Genomic DNA, 19,393 nt, shown 5'->3' with positions numbered 1-19,393 from the left:
TCATCATCCCAAATGTAGAAGAAAACGAGCTATAATTAACCAAATGCAAAGACTGACAGTTTTCCAGAGGAGGGACAGCATTGTAACCGGCGTGCAGCAGTTTCCAGGAGTCCTTAAATGCAGCACGTCGTCTGATTACTGAGACTGAGCAGCGGTGAATGGACGAGGCTCCGCCCCCTGCGCGTGCAGCTCGGCACCGTGGTTCATACAGTCAGGTCCGTCCACGAGCGCCTCACCTCCACCAGTTCCACGCCGCTCCGCAGGTAAAACTCTTTCTGCATCTATTCTTTATTATATCTGTACAACTACAGTGAAACAAAGTCGTAATGAGTTATAAAAAAGATGTTTAAAATTTAAACATTTAAATAATAGACGAGCTCATTTCAGACATTTCCGAGATCCTTTCTGTCCTCTCGTCACCTCCATCTAATAGCCTTATCTGTGGAAGTTCTATATTTAATAAGGAAACAGAATGAACGGGCAGGGTTCCTGAAAACTACTCACATGAATCCAATGGGACTTTACTTACTTACTTTACTCTCTTTGCTTCAGTGTAGCCTATTTTGGGGTTTGCTTTTTGGAATCACTAAGGGACAAACAGTTCAAACTTCATCTTGAATATATCTTTATGGTCTTTTAATCTCTACCCCTTAACTTCTCAAAAATTGGTGCCTCAGCCTGAAGAGCCACTGGTAACATTTAGAGCTTTAGAAACAACCAAAGCTGAAACAAAGTGATTCAAAGGATTCTGTTCCCTGCTGAGTAAAAGGCATGACGAAAAGCTGGAACTGAGTCTGTACTTCCATTTGTTTTCCTAGAAAATTCAAATGATTTTGTAATAATGTCATTCAGCAAATAGAATTCAGTTAGCATATAAAGTGATTGTGAAATATTCCTTGTAATCTCAAAAATGTGACAGTGATTTTCTGGGCTTTAACTCTAATTAACTGCATTCTAAAATTGGCAAATCAGTTTTAGGATGTAATACATAACATTGGTGCATTTCAGCAAATATTTTTGAAAGGTCAGAGTTCATTTCCTTTCAAGGCCAAGCTTATAAAATGACCCAGTTTTTGTCCTGTCAGGGAATCAGCCACTAATCTGTTCTTTCTGCAGACAGAGGGAGTACAAGAGGTGAGGAGGAGGGAGGGAGGGCAGGGGGGATGGCTGGGAAGATGAACTAACCACTGCTATTTACCTCTTTAATCCTCAGTCTTTTTCAATCTTGTGTAGCTGATAGGTACAAATGGGCTTTACCCAGTGAGGACTGACATCAGTCATGGACATGCAACTGTTTATGTAACCAGAACACAAGGGGAAGGTGGGGTGATGTCTTAAAGGGTCATAGAACAGGGAAAGGTTAGGGTCAGGGAAGCACTCACACTGACTTTGGTAATCATGTGTCTGATCATTATGGTCAAGGCTGCAGTCAGGATTTTAGAAATACTGAGGTAATATTTTTTCCCAACATGTGTCTGTCCTTCAAAAAAACCTGTATTTTCCAAACATGAACTTTCCATGAGCTAAGAGAAATTCTTTCCAGCATTGTGACAATGTCTTTTCAGATAAGTCAGCAGGGTTTTCAAGCAACAATTTGGACAGACACATAAGAAAATTTTCTAAACCCAGAAAGAAACACCAACTCTGCAAGATTCATGTTATGATGGGAAATAGATTTTTAATTTACCAAAACTAGTTAAATTGAATAAAACTAATTACATCCAAAAAATAATGGGATTACTTGCTAAAATGTCCATCAAAAAAGAAGTACAGGAGACATGACCTCAGTGTCATTGATGGTAGCTACAGCACTAATTGTAGTTGACGACTAACAATTATTCTTTTAAAAAAGAGAAGTATTCACTCTAAAGTGTCTAAGCCTAATGTCTTTATAATGTATGGGTAAATATTGGCCATTGTCTGACCAAGAGCCAACAAACACAATTCATTATTTAATTACAGTGATATTAGCAGAGACATGGAGAAAATTCCCCCTTTTGACAAGCTTGAACAAGTAAACGTTTGCTATTTTTACTGAATAAATAACTTAAAAGTAAAAGATTAATATACTATTAAAGATTTAACAAATACATTTGCTGTTCATCAACTAATCATCAGCTAATTGTCTCACCACAGAGGTTCAACCAGTCCTCATACCTAAATAACAAAGAAGGCCATTTGTCAGTGTCTTTCAAAAAAAAAAATCATGTCTTTTCCAAAAAGGACATGTGAGCCTTTTCTGATTTTGCAGACACACCCTGCAATCTCAGAAGATGAAGTGATACAGCCACTGCTACAGTACAAGACAGCATGTGCTTTTCCATACGGCACATTTCCTGCAGAGATCCACATGGACCAGATGAAACTGACAGGCTGAGGGCATCACAGAATATGATTTAAACAAAAGAAGCAACAGATGTTGCACTTGAAGTTGGACACTGAGGTTATCTGTCCTGCAAATGACATCCTTCCTTCAGTAGGAGACCAAAATGATTCTAAAAGAAAAAAAAGTTTTCATGATATAATCCTCCAGGATTCCATTTTGATTCTTTCAGCAAAGATACACTGCATCACATATTTCTTACTCTGCCCATGATTTAATCCAGTTCAGTTTGATTTGTTTTGTTATTTCCAAAAGCTATAAACACATTTCTTTGAAGTAAACAGATTCAGTTAAAGATAGTTAGACATACATTATATTCCTTACACCATGATGTTCACAGAATGAGATTTATTGAGGGCTGAACTTTAGCTTTCATATGTGAGGGACAGAGGCATGTTAAAGTGATGCTGATCAAATGAAAATCATTGCAGGTTAACACTGGTGGCTTTCCAGTCATAAGATTGGATCTGATCTCTGTGTTTTTTAACCCATAATTCATATAAATAATTAATGTCATCTGTGTTTCAGGAGTCTAACGGCAACGTCAGAGCCAAGATGGGGCGGAAGGAGATCATCTGCAGCTGGAAGAAAAGCACCAGTAACATCAAGGATGTGTTTGACTTCAAGGGGAAGATGGGATCGTAAGTACTGCTGTTCAAAATAAAGATGGACAAGAAAGACACGGTGGTTACTCAGTGTGTTACCTGAGGAAGAGAACGACTAGTCCGACATACAAGTGGCAAGATTCATTGACAGGGAATTGCCACTTGTACGTTTTTTGGTTACTTGGTTATTTAAATGTTGCAAAAAAAAAAAAAGAGAGAAGGAAGTTATGCTTGAAGACCATCAATTCAGCAGTAATGAGCATTCGTTTGAAGTGAATTTCTCCAGTGTGAGATCAGTAAAGTTTATCTTATCATATCTACTTGTTGCACCATGCTACACCAAACTGCTATTTGACAGGTTGTCAATCATGTCTGATGTCTTTCTCACACCAAATACCAATTGTTAATGCTAATTGGCACAGACTTCGGACAGCAGCTGGGCTTTGTACAATGACTAGTGGGAATGAGCAGTTGTGTCAGAAAATCCTGCAGATGCACTACAAGAAGCAGCAGAAGCGGAGGGTGTGGTCTTAAAAAAGCAGGATCAAAACAGTCCAAAACACAATGGACAGGACTGAAAATGGCAGGTGCAGTTGCATTCACAAAAGCTTCCTTTGTGCTTTGCCTCAGCTCCCCTTGAAGTTGGAGATTTCTCTTCAGATTTTTTTAAATACCGCAAGTCTGTTTTCAGTGATCGTTCTACAGTAACAAATTATTTTGCCCAAGTTCAGAGGGCTGTCACTGGTTTAAGTGGATGGAAGGGGTTACTGCTATCTATCTCCCAGTTACCAGGCTCAGATTGGGCTCTCCAGGCTGTGGTTAATCCCTTTCATCACCTCCCTGAGAGCTTGTTTTATCAATGGAGCCTCTTACTCTGTGAGTAATCTACTCACAGCTGAACCTACCAGTGGAAGATTTTACATTGTTAACCTGTCGGTCCTGATGTCTGCTTTGCTGTTAAAGCTTGAACAGGTGTGATATTAATATTGACATTTTGTGCCAGCAAAAGTTTAGTTCTTATTTAGATTTTAAGGTAAATAACCTGATTTTGCTCTAGCCCCAAACAGCTGTTTTGATACCTGTGTCCAGATGGTACCTCAGTACTAATGTCAAACTATGCTATGCCAGTAGTTTAGTTTCCTGGGTGTAAGCCATGATTTGACAGAAAGCTTTGACTTTTCTATTTAAAGGGCGGCTCCACTAGTGTTACATATCAAAGTCAATTTGCCAGTTATGAGAAACATCACAGCCATTCGAGGGAATGAAAGTCGGGATGTCTTGGCCTGTGCTGCATCTATTTTGGCCATTCTATTTTTTTTTTAATCTGTCTCTCATCAGTCCCAACTTTATGGAAGTGTTTAACAAAATAAGCCTGCTTTGCAAATTCATTGATGTATAGTTCAGAAGACAAGCAGCTTTGCATCAGCTTTAAATCAATTAAATATACTAACAAAGAATAAGAATATGAATAGTAAAGAATACCAAAGTTTTCCAATGTTGGTGGAAACTAATATTGACATTTCACACTCAGTCTTATATGTGATTTGTCAGTGCCCTAAAAGCACTGGAATGGTCCTTGAATTAAATTTGATTAGTAGCTATTAGCAAAGTGTTCCTCTCCTGTCCTGCACTGAAAAAGTTTTGTTTTATCTGCATAATTTTCTGAAATGTAGGTAGACCAGTAGACCAGACCTGTAACAAATGCTTGTTAACTATAGGTGTAGATTACTCAAAGCTGTCCTGCACTCTCAAAGCTGCTTAGTGCTCAGTCCTCAACTGGCTGTGAATGAGTCAGGTGTGTGTAGCACTGACATCAGAACAGCAGTACAGGAACATCCTGGTACCACTTCATTATAGGATTAAGAGTGTGACTATATTGGTGCATTGGTGGTCTGAATGTACAGTATATGAGGGGAGGTTGTGTAAGCAGGTGCAGGTATATGTTTGTGTAAACATGAGATGCAAAGGTGACAAAGGAAAGTCAACACATCTGTTACTTTGCAAATACATTAGAGATGGACTCACATTGCTTTGCAAAGGTGCATTCAGTTTGTTTTAAGTAATAAAAAAGCAGATTTTTTGCGGATTATCCATGGTTTTCATTCCAAGTGATTGACTGTCAAGTTTCAAAGTAGAAACAGGTGTAAATCAGCATGTTCACAGGACACTCAAATCCTCCACAAATTCTCACCTTAATTCAGAACACAATGCATGGCAAGTACCATTGGCAGTATTAGGTTTTAAGTCATTTTAGTGGCCAGAGTTGCAGTACAGTATCACTGGTACAAATGCTTGACTCAGAGGCCAAAATGTAGGATTAAACCCTAGATGAAATCTGTTGGGGAGCCTAAAGAAAAAGGTGCCATGCTGAAACACAGCCAAGACTGTCTTGGCCTGTCTAGGTTACATGGTGTCGTAACTCAAGACGGCCTGGTTTAGACTGACTGACTGATGTGCTTCTGAACGTTATATGGTGTCTTTAATGGAGGTTGGCATTTTAAATCAAACCTATACTGTTCTACCTGATTGACAGCACACATTGATTGACAGCACACGTTGATTGACGACACACCCAGTTAACACTCAATTTGGTCATTCAGCTACATTTACATGTGCATTGCAGGGTTTCTGATGACTGAGAATTTGATGTTGACAAATTACTGGGTGAGATAGATAATTCCAAAAATGTGTGATAAATAAAAATTTATTCCTGGAGCTGCAGCATAATTTAGACTTTAGACTTTAGACTGCTTCTTTATTGATCCCAATCTGGGAAATTGTTTTGTTGTAGTAGAAATTAACAAAAAGCATACAGATGACCATAATTCAATTCAATTTTATTTGTATAGCGCCAAATCACAACAGAAGTTGTCTCAGGACACTTTCCATATAGAGCTGGTACAGACCAAGCTCTTTTATCTACAAAGAAACCAACAATTCCCCCATGAGCAAGCACTTGGCGACAGTGGCGAGGAAAAACTTCCTTTTAACAGGCAGAAACCTCGAGCAGAACCAGACTCTGGGTGGGCGGCCATCTGCCTCGACCGGTTGGGTGAGAGAGGAAGAGCAAGAGAGAGAGAGAGAGAGAGAGACAGACAGACAGACAGACAGACAGACAGACAGAAAGAAAGAAAAGCAGTCAGAGAGAGAGAGAGAGAGAGACAGAGACAGAGAGACAGACATGCAGTCACAGTAACAGTGACAGTGGATGTAATAACAGCAGTAGCAGTTGCAGTGGATGTCAGGCAGGGCCAAGGCAGGAGACGCAGCTGAAATCCACAATCCAGATTCAGCCACTGTCCATGGGAACCTGCAAGACGACAAAGCACAGAGACTCCGGGGAAGGAGCTAAGTTAGTAACACGCCGTGGTAGGACATGAGAGTGTGCGGATGGAGAGGGACAGAAGGACGGAGGAGCTCGGTGTATCTTTGGATGTCCCCCAACAGTCTAATCCTATAGCAGCATAACTAGGGGCTGGTCCAGGACAAGCCTGAGCCAGCCCTAACTATAAGCTTTATCAAAAAGGAAAGTTTTAAGCCTACTCTTAAATGTAGAGACAGTGTCTGCCTCCCGGACAAAGACTGGAAGATGGTTCCACAGGAGAGGAGCTTGATAGCTAAATGCTCTGACTCCTGTTCTGCTTTTTGAGACTTTAGGAACCATAAGTAGACCTGCATTCTGGGAACGCAGTGTTCGAGTAGGGCAATAAGGTACTATGAGCTCTTTAAGATAAGAAGGTGCCTGGCCACTTATGGCTTTGTAAGTAAGGAGGAGAATTTTAAACTCTATTCTAAACTTTACAGGGAGCCAGTGCAAAGTGGCGAGTATTGGAGAAATATGATCTCGCTTCCTGGTTTTTGTCAGAACACGTGCTGCAGCGTTCTGGAGCAACTGGAGAATATTCAGCAGCGAATTTGGGCAGCCTGATAGTAAAGAATTGCAATAATCCAGCCTGGAAGTTACGAATGCATGGACTAGTTTTTCTGCATCATTTTGAGACAAAATATGCCTGATTTTTGCGATATTACGTAGGTGAAAAAAGGCAGTCCTTGAAATTTGTTTTACATGGGAGTGAAAGGACATGTCTTGGTCAAAGATAACTCCCAGATTCTTTACAGTGGTGCTGGAGGCCAGCGCAATGCCATCCATAACTGCTATGTCATCAGAAAGTGACCTTCTAAGATGTTTAGGGCCTACTACTATAACTTCAGTTTTGTCCGAGTTTAGCATCAGAAAATTGCAGGTCATCCAGGTCTTTATGTCATGAAGACATGCTTGTAGTCTAGTTAACTGACTGGTTTCTTCCGGTTTCATTGATAAATATAGCTGGGTATCATCTGCATAGCAATGAAAATTTATTGAGTGCTTCCTGATAATCTTACCTAAAGGAAGCATATATAAGGTGAATAGAATTGGTCCAAGCACAGAACCCTGCGGAACTCCATAGCTGACTTTAGTGAGCACAGAGGAGTCGTCATTAACGCGTACAAACTGAGAGCGATCTGACAAGTAGGATTTAAACCAGCTTAGCGCAGTTCCCTTAATGCCAATGAAATGTTCCAGTGTCTGCAATAGGATGCCATGGTCAATGGTGTCAAATGCAGCACTAAGATCCAGTAAGACTAGTACAGAGACAAATCCTTTATCAGATGCAATTAGAAGGTCATTTGTAACTTTAACCAGTGCTGTCTCTGTGCTATGATGCACTCTAAATCCTGACTGGAAATCCTCGAATAAACTATTATTGTTTAGAAAGTCGCACAGCTGATTGGCAACTGCTTTCTCAAGAGTTTTTGAGAGAAAGGGAAGGTTGGATATCGGTCTATAGTTGGCTAAAACCCCTGGATCAAGAGTAGGCTTTTTCAGTAGCGGTTTTATCACAGCTACTTTAAAGGACTGTGGTACGTAGCCTGTTGATAAAGAGAGATTGATCATGTCTAAAACTGCAGAGTCAATTAGAGGTAATACTTCTTTAAACAGCTTAGTCGGGATAGGATCTAAAATACAGGTAGATGTATTCATAGAATATATAAAGGAATTTAAAAAAATAAACAAAAAAGTGATACAGAATATATACAGAAAAAGCAGCAGTGAGTACAAGATAAAACTAAATGTAAATGTAAATAATAATTCAATTCAATTCAATTTATTTGCATAGCGCCAAATCACAACAGAAGTTGTCTCAGGACACTTTCCATATAGAGCTGGTACAGACCAAGCTCTTTTATCTACAGAGAACCAACAATTCCCCCATGAGCAAGCACTTGGCGACAGTGGCGAGGAAAAACTTCCTTTTAACAGGCAGAAACCTCGGGCAGAACCAGACTCTGGGTGGGCGGCCATCTGCCTCGACCGAACCCCTGGATCAAGAGTAGGCTTTTTAAGTAGCGGTTTTATCACAGCTACTTTAAAGGACAGTAAAGTAGCCTGTTGTATGTAGCCTGTTGATAAAGACAGATTGATCATGTCTAATACTGAAGAGTCAATTAGAGGTAATACTTCTTTAAACAGCTTAGTCGGGATAGGATCTAAAATACAGGTTGATGATTTTGATGATGAAATTATTGAAATTAGTTGAAGGTCGACAGGAGTAAAACAGTCTAAAACTGCGACAGACTGAGTAACAGTTTCTACGGTTTCTGTGTTTGAAGACAAAACAGTACCTGTTGACGGCAGGAGCCGATGAATTCTGTCTCTAATAGTCAGAATTTTATCATTAAAGAAGCTCATGAAGTCATTACTGTTCAGAGCTAAAGGAATACATGATTCAACAGAATTATGGCTCTCTGTCAGCCTGGCTACAGTACTGAAGAGAAACCTGGGATGGTTCTTATTTTCCTCTATTAGTGCAGAGTAATAGACTGCCCTGGCACTGCGGAGGGCTTTCCTGTATATTTTAAGACTGTCTTGCCAGGCGGACTGAAATTCTTCCAAATTGGTAGAACGCCATTTCCTTTCTATTTTCCGTGAAGTTTGCTTTAATTTGCGGGTTTGAGGAATATACCATGGAGCTAACCTCCTCTGTTTAATTTTCTTCTTTTTTAGGGGAGCAACAGAGTCATAGTGTCATAGTCAAGTGTCATACGCAATGAACCTGTAGCACGATCAACCAGGTAGTCAATCTGGGAGGGACTAACATTAGCATAGGAATCCTTTGTTGTATTGAAACATAGCATTGAATTAAATACTGATGGGATCATATCCTTAAAGTTAGCTACAGCACTATCAGACAGGAGTCTGGTATAAGAATTTTTGCCTACTGGCTGGTAGTCTGGTAATATGAATTCAAAAGTTATTAAATGATGGTCCGATTCTGTGAGGAGACTATTAAGTCTTCGATTTCAATGCCATATGTCAGAACAAGGAGTGAGTCGACAGTGAGTCGGTTCATGTACATTCTGATGGAAGCCAACTGAGTCTAATACTGAGATAAACGCAGTGCTAAGGCTGTCATTATCAACGTCGACATGTACATTAAAGTCACCTACAATAATTACTTTATCTGCTTTAAGGTCTAATCCTGATAGAAACTCCAAGAACTCAGCTATAAATTGGGAGTAAGGACCAGGAGAGCGGTATACTATAACAAATAAAACTGGCTGCACGTTTTTCCATTTTTCATGAGAAAGAGTGAGAACAAGGCTTTCAAATGAGTCATAGTCGAGTTTAGGTTTAGGGTTGATCAAAAGGCTTGAGTCAAAAATGGCTGCAACTCCACCTCCTCTGCCGCTGCCTCGAGGAATGTGAGTATTAATATGGCTCGGAGGAGTAGCTTCATTCAGGCTCACATACTCTTCAGGACACAGCCAGGTTTCAGTCAGACAAAATAAATCAATATTATGGTCTGATATTAACTCATTTACTAGAACAACTTTAGAGGACAGAGATCTGATGTTAAGGAGTCCACATTTAATTCTCCTATCTTGTTGTACTATTGCAGAGGTTGTTTTAATTTTAATTAGATTCTTATGTTTAACTCCTCTTCTCTGTACTTTTGGTTTACTTAGTTTACGTGGTCGGCGGGCAGACACAGTCTCTATGGAGTGTTGGGTGGGTAACTGCTCTAATGGAGGCGCAGTAAGCGTGTAGGACTGCAGCTCTGCCTCCTGGTCTCAACTCTGAGTTGTCAGGGGTTAGGTTCAATGACTGACATAGTGCAACCTCAAAGGCTCCATGAAATAGGCAGATTTCATGGTAAAGCTGCTGCTAAATGGAACCAAGACGCTGAGAACGCAGTTTGAATATATCTGTGGTTTGCAGAAACTTACAATACCAACATTTATTCTGACGACTGGGTTGGAATATGAACTCAGAGTGGAATGGAACACAGGCTGGAGCAACACTGCAGGCAGCCAATTACAGTAGATCAGCACAGCTTTCAAAGCACATTGCAGACACACTTATGAAGTGGACAATAAATGTTATTACATTTTTAATGCTCTGATAATTCATTTTGCAAGTAGTTAGTGTGAATATTTGCACCATGGAGTCTCTCAAAACATTTCTAACATATGAACAGACTTGAGTGCTACGACAACTTGGAACTGTCAGAAACACAAGTACTGTTCACAGTTAAGCTGCACTGAAAAATCCAACCAAGCAACACAGAGAGTGAAATGTTAAAGTATTACTCTGCGAGTATACTGTATCTTAAGTCGTTTAAAAAAATATCTCTCAGTTAACCCCACTTCAACTTTTCTGTCTCTGTATTTTCTTTTTTTGTGCAGGGGGTCTTTTTCAGAGGTTTTTATGGTGAGAGAGAAGAACACAGGAAAGCTGTATGCCCTGAAATGTCTGAAGAAAAAACACCTTGTTCATAGCAACCTGGAAAATGAAATCAATGTACTGAAAAGGTAAAACACACGCACGCACGCACGCACGCACGCACGCACGCACGCACGCACGCACGCACGCACGCACGCACGCACGCACGCACGCACGTTGTGTTTATATCACTTGTGGGGACATTACATAGACTTACATTCATTTCCTGGAGCCTTACCCTAACCCTAACCCTAACCATAACCACTATTTGCCTATTCCTAACCCTGTACCTAATCTAACCTTACCTAACCCGTAACCCTATCCACAGTCTGTACCCTAAAATTTAATGATTTACATTAAGGGGACCTGCATTTTGTCCCCATAAGGGAGGTCAGTCCCCACACTGTGACTGTGTAAACAGATTTTTGTCCCCACAACGTGCTAAATACCTGGTCACACAAACACACACACACACAAACAAACAAAACGAGACACGACAAATTTACATAGACATACATCTCGCTCTTTTGGTTTTTCAAAACTATTTTAAAATTCATAAATTCATCTGTAAGAACAAACCTGCACAAGTAGAGTCCTACTGACAGTTAGCTGGATCATGACTGAGCCACTTTACTGGGAACCACATACACAAAGTAATTTTCAAATGCAAAAGGGATTTATAATGAAAGAGTGTTGATAGAATTTTGATTCTGAATGAAAACATGCAGGTTATTCAGAAATTCTTATGATCTGTTGGTGCAATTATCCAAATTTTTTTTTCTTTTTTAAAAATGTTAGAAATAACATGTTACCCTTACTTTCATTTCACGATAACAACAACAACAACAACAATAATAATCAACTTTATTTGTATAGCACCTTTCATACAGGTATTACAGCTCGAAGTGCTTTACAAGAAAAATATCACATACACCAAGTGAGTGCTTTACATGGAAAAAACAGAATGGACATAAAAACATAAAGAATCAATGTAAAATAAGATGAAAACAAGAGTGGAAATACAAATAAAGACAAAAAAAAATCACACAATAAAATTTTTAAATCTAGGTGATACTAGAGTATAATAAGGTTAAAAGTTTATTTGGATGAAGCTCTAAAAGAACTAAAAGAAGTTTTGGCCTCATTTATCTTCAGGAAATTATTGCTCATCCACTTATTTTTTGTCAAAAGACAGTTAACAATGGAGTCTACAGCTGCAGCATCATTTGGTTCAGCACAGATGTACAGTTGTGTGTCATCTGTGTAACTATGGAAACATGCACTGTGTTCTCTGATGATGTCACCCAGTGGCAGCATGTATAGTGAGAAGAGTAATGGACCTAGGCAGCTGCCCTGTGCAACCCCAGAACAGATGTCATGTTTCTCAAACACATGATCTCCAAGACTGATTTAAAACTTTCTCCCTGTGATGTATGTTTGAAATATATTTGAAATCAATAAGTTCCTTTACAATATTATTGTATGTGTGGACTGGAGCAATGCATTACTGATTACACTCTTTTTGCTTTACTTTCACCAAAATACCAACCGTATAGAGTTATATTTTACAGCCGTATTATGGTTTGCAATAGAAAAGTTAGCTTAGATACATTTTCATTTTATTCTGTAAAGCTGTTTGTGCCAGCTCCTTGCAGGCTAGCATTTCACCTGTGTCTCAGGCATAACCGTGACCTGATGCTTTCATTTACTCTTCATCTATTTTTCGACAATGCACCCATAAATGTGAGGTTGAATCCCAACAAAAAGGCACTGGATCAATTTATTTATGTACATTTTGCAACATAGGCAGAGCGACATAACCACACACACATCTTTTGCACTATTAGCTGAATGAGAACAAACAGGATGATTTAATCTGATAACAGCATGATAACCTGAACTATTTAAACCATGTTTGAAGAACAGGGACAAGTATAACAGCTGTAACAACACTATAAACATGCAACATTTGCCAGTGAAGACACAAATGATGCCTCAACCTCTTTCTTACTATTTCAGGATAAAGCATGAGAACGTAGTGGGACTGGAGGATTTCTATGAGAGTCGAACGCACTATTACCTGGTCATGCAATTGTAAGTGGGCTCATTATTATCACCTCATGTCAATGGTATTTACAATGGGTCTCATTTCTTATTCTGCATTGACAGTATAATAAATGTTCTGTATCAGATTGTTTTATCTTTTCATTGAAGCTAAATGATGTTTAGAATGAGTGAAATATTCAAAGTTCCATGTTTAGAAAGAATGCACCACCTTGTGTATTTGTGTGTGTGCAGGGTGTCGGGTGGGGAGCTGTTTGATCGCATTTTAGACAAGGGGGTTTACACTGAGAGGGATGCCAGTAAAGTGATCAAACAGGTGCTACAGGCCGTCAACTACCTGCACGAGAACAGCATTGTACACAGGGATCTTAAGGTAAGGCTTACACACACGCACGCACGCACGCACGCACGCACGCACGCACACACACACACACACGCACACACACTTTGTCTTTCCCTACTTTTTACTGCTCTCTCTCTCCTTCTCTCTCTCTGAGCAGCCTGAGAACCTGCTGTACTATAACACAGATGAGAATGCGAAGATCATGGTCAGTGACTTTGGTTTGTCCAAGGCGTTGGAGCATGGTGTGATGTCCACGGCCTGCGGTACACCAGGATATGTTGGTGAGTTAAATCAGTTTTCATAAATCAATGAAATAGTCAGTCTTGGCATACATGTTTTCATAATCAGAGGGAATATATCATATTATTTGTTCAAATGTGTCAAATGTATTAGCAGATAAAAAGCTCACATTGTCATAATGACATGCTTAGGGTTTTTTGTTGGCTGTGATTTGATCTCTGTTAGGACTACAGGACTATTAGAGTTGTTGCACTTGAAATGATGTCTAAATTTGCCATTAGTGTGATTTATACAAGCGAACCCATTATAATATTCAACATTATTTGTTCATTTATTAGCTTTCAAATAAGTTGAACTTTATGGGATTATAGCAGCTTTGCAGCTGGCAGCTGATAGTGACATTTGAAATTACAACAACTTAAATATTAGAGGACATCCATGGTAAAAGTAATCCACTTTGAACAGTGCTTCTTCGTCCTCTTACCTGCCTGTTACCCATTGTCATGTGTTGTTCCACAGCCCCTGAGGTTTTGGCCCAGAAACCCTACAGCAAAGCAGTGGACTGCTGGTCCATCGGAGTCATCACGTATATCCTGTGAGTTCTGTTCTTGAACAGTAACATAGCACAGTATATGGCTATTCATAAATAGTCATTACACATTCAAAATAATTTATTTTCAGATTCTGTAAATATTTTCCCCACCATAAACTTATAGCTGAGAGTTCTTTCATGTCTCCTGGATCAGCTGATCATATGTTATGTAGAGGTTATAAGTTAAACTCTTCTTAATACTTATTTATTTTTTTAGAACTTATCCATCAGTTTGGTTTGTGGAATTGTGCTATATACTACAAAGCCTGTGATCCTGAGTGACTGTGGAGGAACCACAGTGACATCATATTTAGAGTACCAGGTTGCTGTAACCAGGAACAAAACACTGCATCATAGTTTAAGTCATCCAAAATCTAGGTGTAAGGGATTTTCAAAAAGTGGATATAAAGAGATCAGCTGAGTTAAGTTGTCGTCTCTGTGTTGCAGGCTCTGTGGCTACCCTCCATTCTTTGAAGAGAACGAAACTCGTCTGTTTTCAAAGATCATGAGGGCCGAGTATGCCTTTCATTCACCCTTCTGGGACAACATCTCTGAGTCAGGTGTGAAAACTGTAGAAAACATTTCACATCTCAGTGCTGAAAAATGTTTAGAGATCTAAGATGACTGCACTTTCTCTTTTAGTTTCATTTATTTTTATACACTGACGCTAATCCAGCTTGGAGCTGAGCCAGACTCAAAGTGGCTGTAATGAATATTTTCTTATTAAAGTCTTTTCTGTGGATTTAATTTGAAACTTGACTTGGATTTAACTAGTAAGAACTTATTTAATATTTGATTGCCTTAAGGCTAAGCCTGAATTGAAATGTGAAGGCGTGATGAGGTGAAACTTCAAAAAGGTGGACACACGTTACCACTTCAAAATCCTGACCACCTGTAGTCATTTTTGTCAGGCCTATGGGGTTAATGTTTGAGTAACTAGTTTTCTGTTTCTGATGTATTGCCCTGTTGTCCCATTTAAAGGGGAGTGTTGAAAGCAAGAAGTCTCATACTATTTTGCAGGATAAGGTCAGCATGCATCAGACTATTCCTATAAAGTCTATAGACTTGGTTTGTGACTTGCTTCAAAAGACCTCAATGCAGCTCTGGTTGTTTCATAAAATGTGACAAAAAGAGTGTTGTTACTATGGTTAGCCTCAGTGTTAACTACTATAGATCATGATTTGTTCATGTATCTTTAAGGCCTAACCTTAGATCAGCATACCGACTGACATCATCACTTGAGGACAAGTGGATATGTCGGATATGATTACTATAGATCCAGCACTAAATGGGCAAGGACACTTCTCACCTACCTGAGGGACTAAATTAGCTGACATCAAAAGATGGGAATGTTCTCCTAATGAAAACATGTAGGACTGACTTCATTTTTAGATTTATATTGAAAAACTTTTGGAGAAGTGAACATACTTATGAAGAGGAAAGATACAAATAGATATTTAGAAAAAAACATGAAGTTGCAGGACCTACTTTTATTTCTCGTGGCTCAGATGCATTTTCTCTCCTTATTTTATTTAGTTTTATTTTATTTTCCCTTAATGTGTCCTTTGTTTTGTTCTGTTTTGTTTGTTACCTGAGGTTGAGGCAGGGCAGGGGGTGTTGAGTGGGGCTTCTCTTGGTCATTTCATACTAAAAAAAGTAAATGTCATATAAGGTGTGAAGAAGCTATAAAATGGTGTAATATATGAAAGAGGGGATAACAGACAGGTTCTGTTTGTCTTGATGATCAATATGAGCATTGCACTGTGATGGAAAATGAGGTATTGGTCATCCACATAAAGGTCAAGGATATGTTTAACAGCAGGTGAAAGCACTTAATTCTAATCAGAAATGAACAGCTGTCCATGCCATCTCTCAACAGCCAAAGACTTCATTAGGAATTTGATGGAGAAAAACCCCACAAAACGCTTCCTCACTGAACAGGCACTCAAACACCCCTGGTTAGTCTTTTGTCTCTTTTTGAACACACACACACACACACACACACACACACACACACACACACACACACACACACACACACACACACACACACACAATATTTTTTTGTTTTCCAAATCAACTAGTATCTTTGGTATGATTGCAGGATTGCTGGAAACACAGCTAATGACCTCGACATTTTTCAGTCTGTCTGTGAACAGATGGAGAGAAACTTTGCCAAATCTAAGTGGAAGGTAAGTAACACTGCTGGCTCATGGACTACTTTGTATTGCTTTTATTAGTTATAGGCAAACAATACATACCACGCAAATACAAACAAATGTAGTGTAAGTAGCCATATTTAACAATATATGAGCATTTGGAACATACTGTGGCTGTTAACAGGGGCAAAGGGAAAATACACTCAACATTTTCTAATTATCTTTTATAGCCTTTGAGTGGAAAGTCTTTGATACAAATAGCCAATAACTCTCAATACCTAATGACACTCTTAAGTGTTGTACACTCTTCAACACTGTTGTTGCATTTTTGAACAATTTACATTCAACTATATCATTATGAAGTTTCCAAGCCGTACCAATTTACTTGAGGTCAAGTAGATTATTCTTGACGCAATCCCAGGAGTATTTGAAAGGGTATTAGAAGTTTAATATGTGAACCTGGCTGTGACATATTAATGACAGGCTGTGTCCTGACTAATTCAAGAAAGATGTGTCATGTCATATGTAGGCACCAATATAACCCTCTTTCTTTGTGTGTCATTTCCAACAGCAAGCCTTCAATGCAGCCACAGTAATCCATCACATGAAGAAACTGCAGTTGTCCCAGAATGAGCCTCCCCTCTCCCCCCTCTCCATGCCCCACATCATAGTACAGTCCTCCTCCCAGAATGACCTTGAGATGCTGGGACCCTGCCACGATGAGGCTGACACCTTTGATCCAAATGGCAATCCCATTCATGCCACCAATCATCTATCCTGCAGTAATCCTGACTTGCATAGAGGTGTCTTTACACCACTGAGAGCCAGTCACAGTGAGCCTGGCAACGCCCTCACCGTTGATGAGACAAGAGAAGTCAACAACTTCCATTCAGAGATTGATGCTTCTATCATGCCATCCAAAAGGTAAGAGCTGCTGCCCTGTCCCACCTGACGTACCAGAGTTACCACAAACATATTCTAGTAATTCATATATAGATAGATGAGTCTAGGAGGTGTCAAGGTGATTTTCAAGTTATCCCTAAGAAATCTCTTTGCTATTTTAATAATAGTAAGTAAATTTGACTGACAAATTGCTCCCCTAGAAATTTAGGAGAATTATTTATTTGATGATAATGTGGATAATTCATCAAGCAGGACTTCATGTCTGTCGGTTCTGAAAGCTGTTCATGATATATTCCAGGTGCAGTGGACAGTATACCTCTAGTATGATTTGCAACATTGTCCATCGAGGTTGAATAATTGTTATGAGAACTGTACAGACTAATGATATTATCATTGTTCACATGCTTTCAAGGTCCACTGTTTTTTGATTTTCAGGTTTGATAAACCCAGTCGTTTTTGGTAATTTCTCAGGATGAATCCAGTCTTGCAGTATTAATATTTTCCAATGCTGAAAACAACATAGCACAAAGTTAAAGACTAAAACTAGTGAAAAAGCTCTTTATTGCTTTTTTAATTCACTATTTGTGAACATTATTCTGCTGACATCCTCTCTGACATTCTCTGTTTTTTCAGTGTAAATACAATTATAAGAAATACCTTCAGCCAGAGAAATTCAGCTGTTGAAAGTATGATTTTCTCTCACGCACCGTCACTGTGTTATTCTAATTCATCTGTGTGATGTGTTGCAGTCTGGATGCTGTGGCTCAGAGGAAGGACCAGCCTCTTCAGTCCGGAGTATGCTCTGTCATGTGATTGGCTGGCTAACCTGAGATAAATCTCATGCAGGTAAAGAGTCTTTTCTCAGAATTTAGATGTCGGCTATGCAAATGGATGTAATTAATAAATCATTTTCAAAAATCTCTTTTTTTAGTTTGTGTCTTGAGTTGATGGCGCTCAGTGGCATCCATCCTGGTGTGAAGATGTTGATACATCTGGTGCTCAGCTTTTTCTGCCTGTCATGGTTTTCTGCTGCACAAAACATGTTCCATCGACAGACACCAGTATCTACACTGTAAAAAACACTTTAATGTGCAATGATAATGATGATGTGTGTATGCAGTTACACCACATTAAGACAGACACAAGAAGAATTCATAATTAATAATTCATGCAAAATGCTGTTATAGTGATGACATATTTTTTAATACTATTATCTATTGTATATTATTGTCAACATGTTACTAAATGCCATTCATTAAAAATGTATTTGCTTTGAATGGTCTTAGCTGACATACTGTATGCAATGTGAAAGCTAATTTAGGATTTTTTTGGAGACTGACATGGCTGTACTTTCAATTCTAGTTTTTAAAGCTGATAAGCTTTTCCAGACTCCAAACTTAAGAGTCATGTCATTTGTATTTTCTGCAATATCTTTGTCAAGATATCCACCATTGGACACTATAATGACATCTGGCAATCTATTTTTAACTGCAGGCAGAATTTTGCATACTATATTGATATTTTTTCATTTATGATTGATTACATTGATGGATTTCAACTTCCACCTTACAACTCTTCTTGTGAGATTAAACTATATTTTGAGGTTGAGTCAGTGTCATGTGCATAACCTGCTCTCTTCTTCAACAACTGAACTCATTAAGTGCCACAAGCTAATGTAAAGATGCTGTCAACACTAGTGATGTCATCGGCTGATTCTGAATTCCCAAATGTAGTGACAAACATGTCTTTTGTATTATTTTCTCAATATTATTATATATTATATTTAGTAACCAGTCGTCATGCTTCTTCTTGTGTTGAATGAATAGCTGCGATACCATGTAAGCCTCTCCCATCGAGACAGAAATCAAAGTATTAACATGCTTTTATTTAAATATTGTGGGGTTTGCACAAACAACACATGCAGAATAGACAAATAAATAATTTAACATTCACCCTTTCTCCAGTTCTGACATATACAGTCATTGTGGTGCAATATTCACTGCTGGCAAATAAGTTTGTGTTGGCCGTTTGCAGGGCTGTCAGGACTGTGGCCTTTTTCTAGATAAAACACAAAGTGATGAAAAGGATACTGGCAAACTCACAATATCACAATGTTTTACACCAAATATTGATATGTACCAACATAATGTGATAGCGATGGTGCTTTTGAATGATATTTACACAGATTGTGGTTTCTGATCAGTAAATGGAACCTACAGTTCCATCATTAAAGATTAAAGATGAAAAACATTGTTACTCACACTGGTCGTGAATGCTCATTGTGGTCATAGTTATTTTATGATGAAGAGCAATCATCAGTATATTTACATCTCCCTGAA

The 19,393-nt window shown here is 38.9% G+C and overlaps 1 protein-coding gene across 1 annotated transcript; it reads left to right on the top strand.

The window, feature by feature from the left end:
* Positions 1-158: 158 nt before the first annotated feature.
* Positions 159-18,815, top strand: LOC139328085 (calcium/calmodulin-dependent protein kinase type 1D-like). The gene is made up of 13 exons (XM_070958185.1): positions 159-263; positions 2,912-3,024; positions 10,717-10,842; positions 12,773-12,847; positions 13,052-13,190; positions 13,318-13,441; positions 13,920-13,995; positions 14,440-14,552; positions 15,872-15,950; positions 16,097-16,184; positions 16,723-17,075; positions 17,804-17,900; positions 17,986-18,815. The coding sequence occupies exons 1-12, from the start codon at positions 159-161 to the stop codon at positions 17,865-17,867; spliced, it is 1,455 nt and encodes a 484-aa protein (XP_070814286.1). The 3' UTR covers positions 17,868-17,900; positions 17,986-18,815.
* Positions 18,816-19,393: the final 578 nt, after the last annotated feature.

Source organism: Chaetodon trifascialis, chromosome 3 (assembly GCF_039877785.1).
Source record: "Chaetodon trifascialis isolate fChaTrf1 chromosome 3, fChaTrf1.hap1, whole genome shotgun sequence".
In the NCBI taxonomy this organism is placed as follows: Eukaryota; Metazoa; Chordata; class Actinopteri; order Chaetodontiformes; family Chaetodontidae; genus Chaetodon; species Chaetodon trifascialis.
This window is presented reverse-complemented; position numbering and strand designations above follow the sequence as displayed.

Coding starts and splice junctions, on each gene's coding strand:
- LOC139328085 (XM_070958185.1), top strand. CDS start 159: ATGGACGAGGCTCCGCCCCCTGCGCGTGCAGCTCGGCACCGTGGTTCA. Junction 10,843..12,772: donor GAAATCAATGTACTGAAAAG/GTAAAACACACG, acceptor TTACTATTTCAG/GATAAAGCATGAGAACGTAG. Junction 17,076..17,803: donor TCTATCATGCCATCCAAAAG/GTAAGAGCTGCT, acceptor GATGTGTTGCAG/TCTGGATGCTGTGGCTCAGA.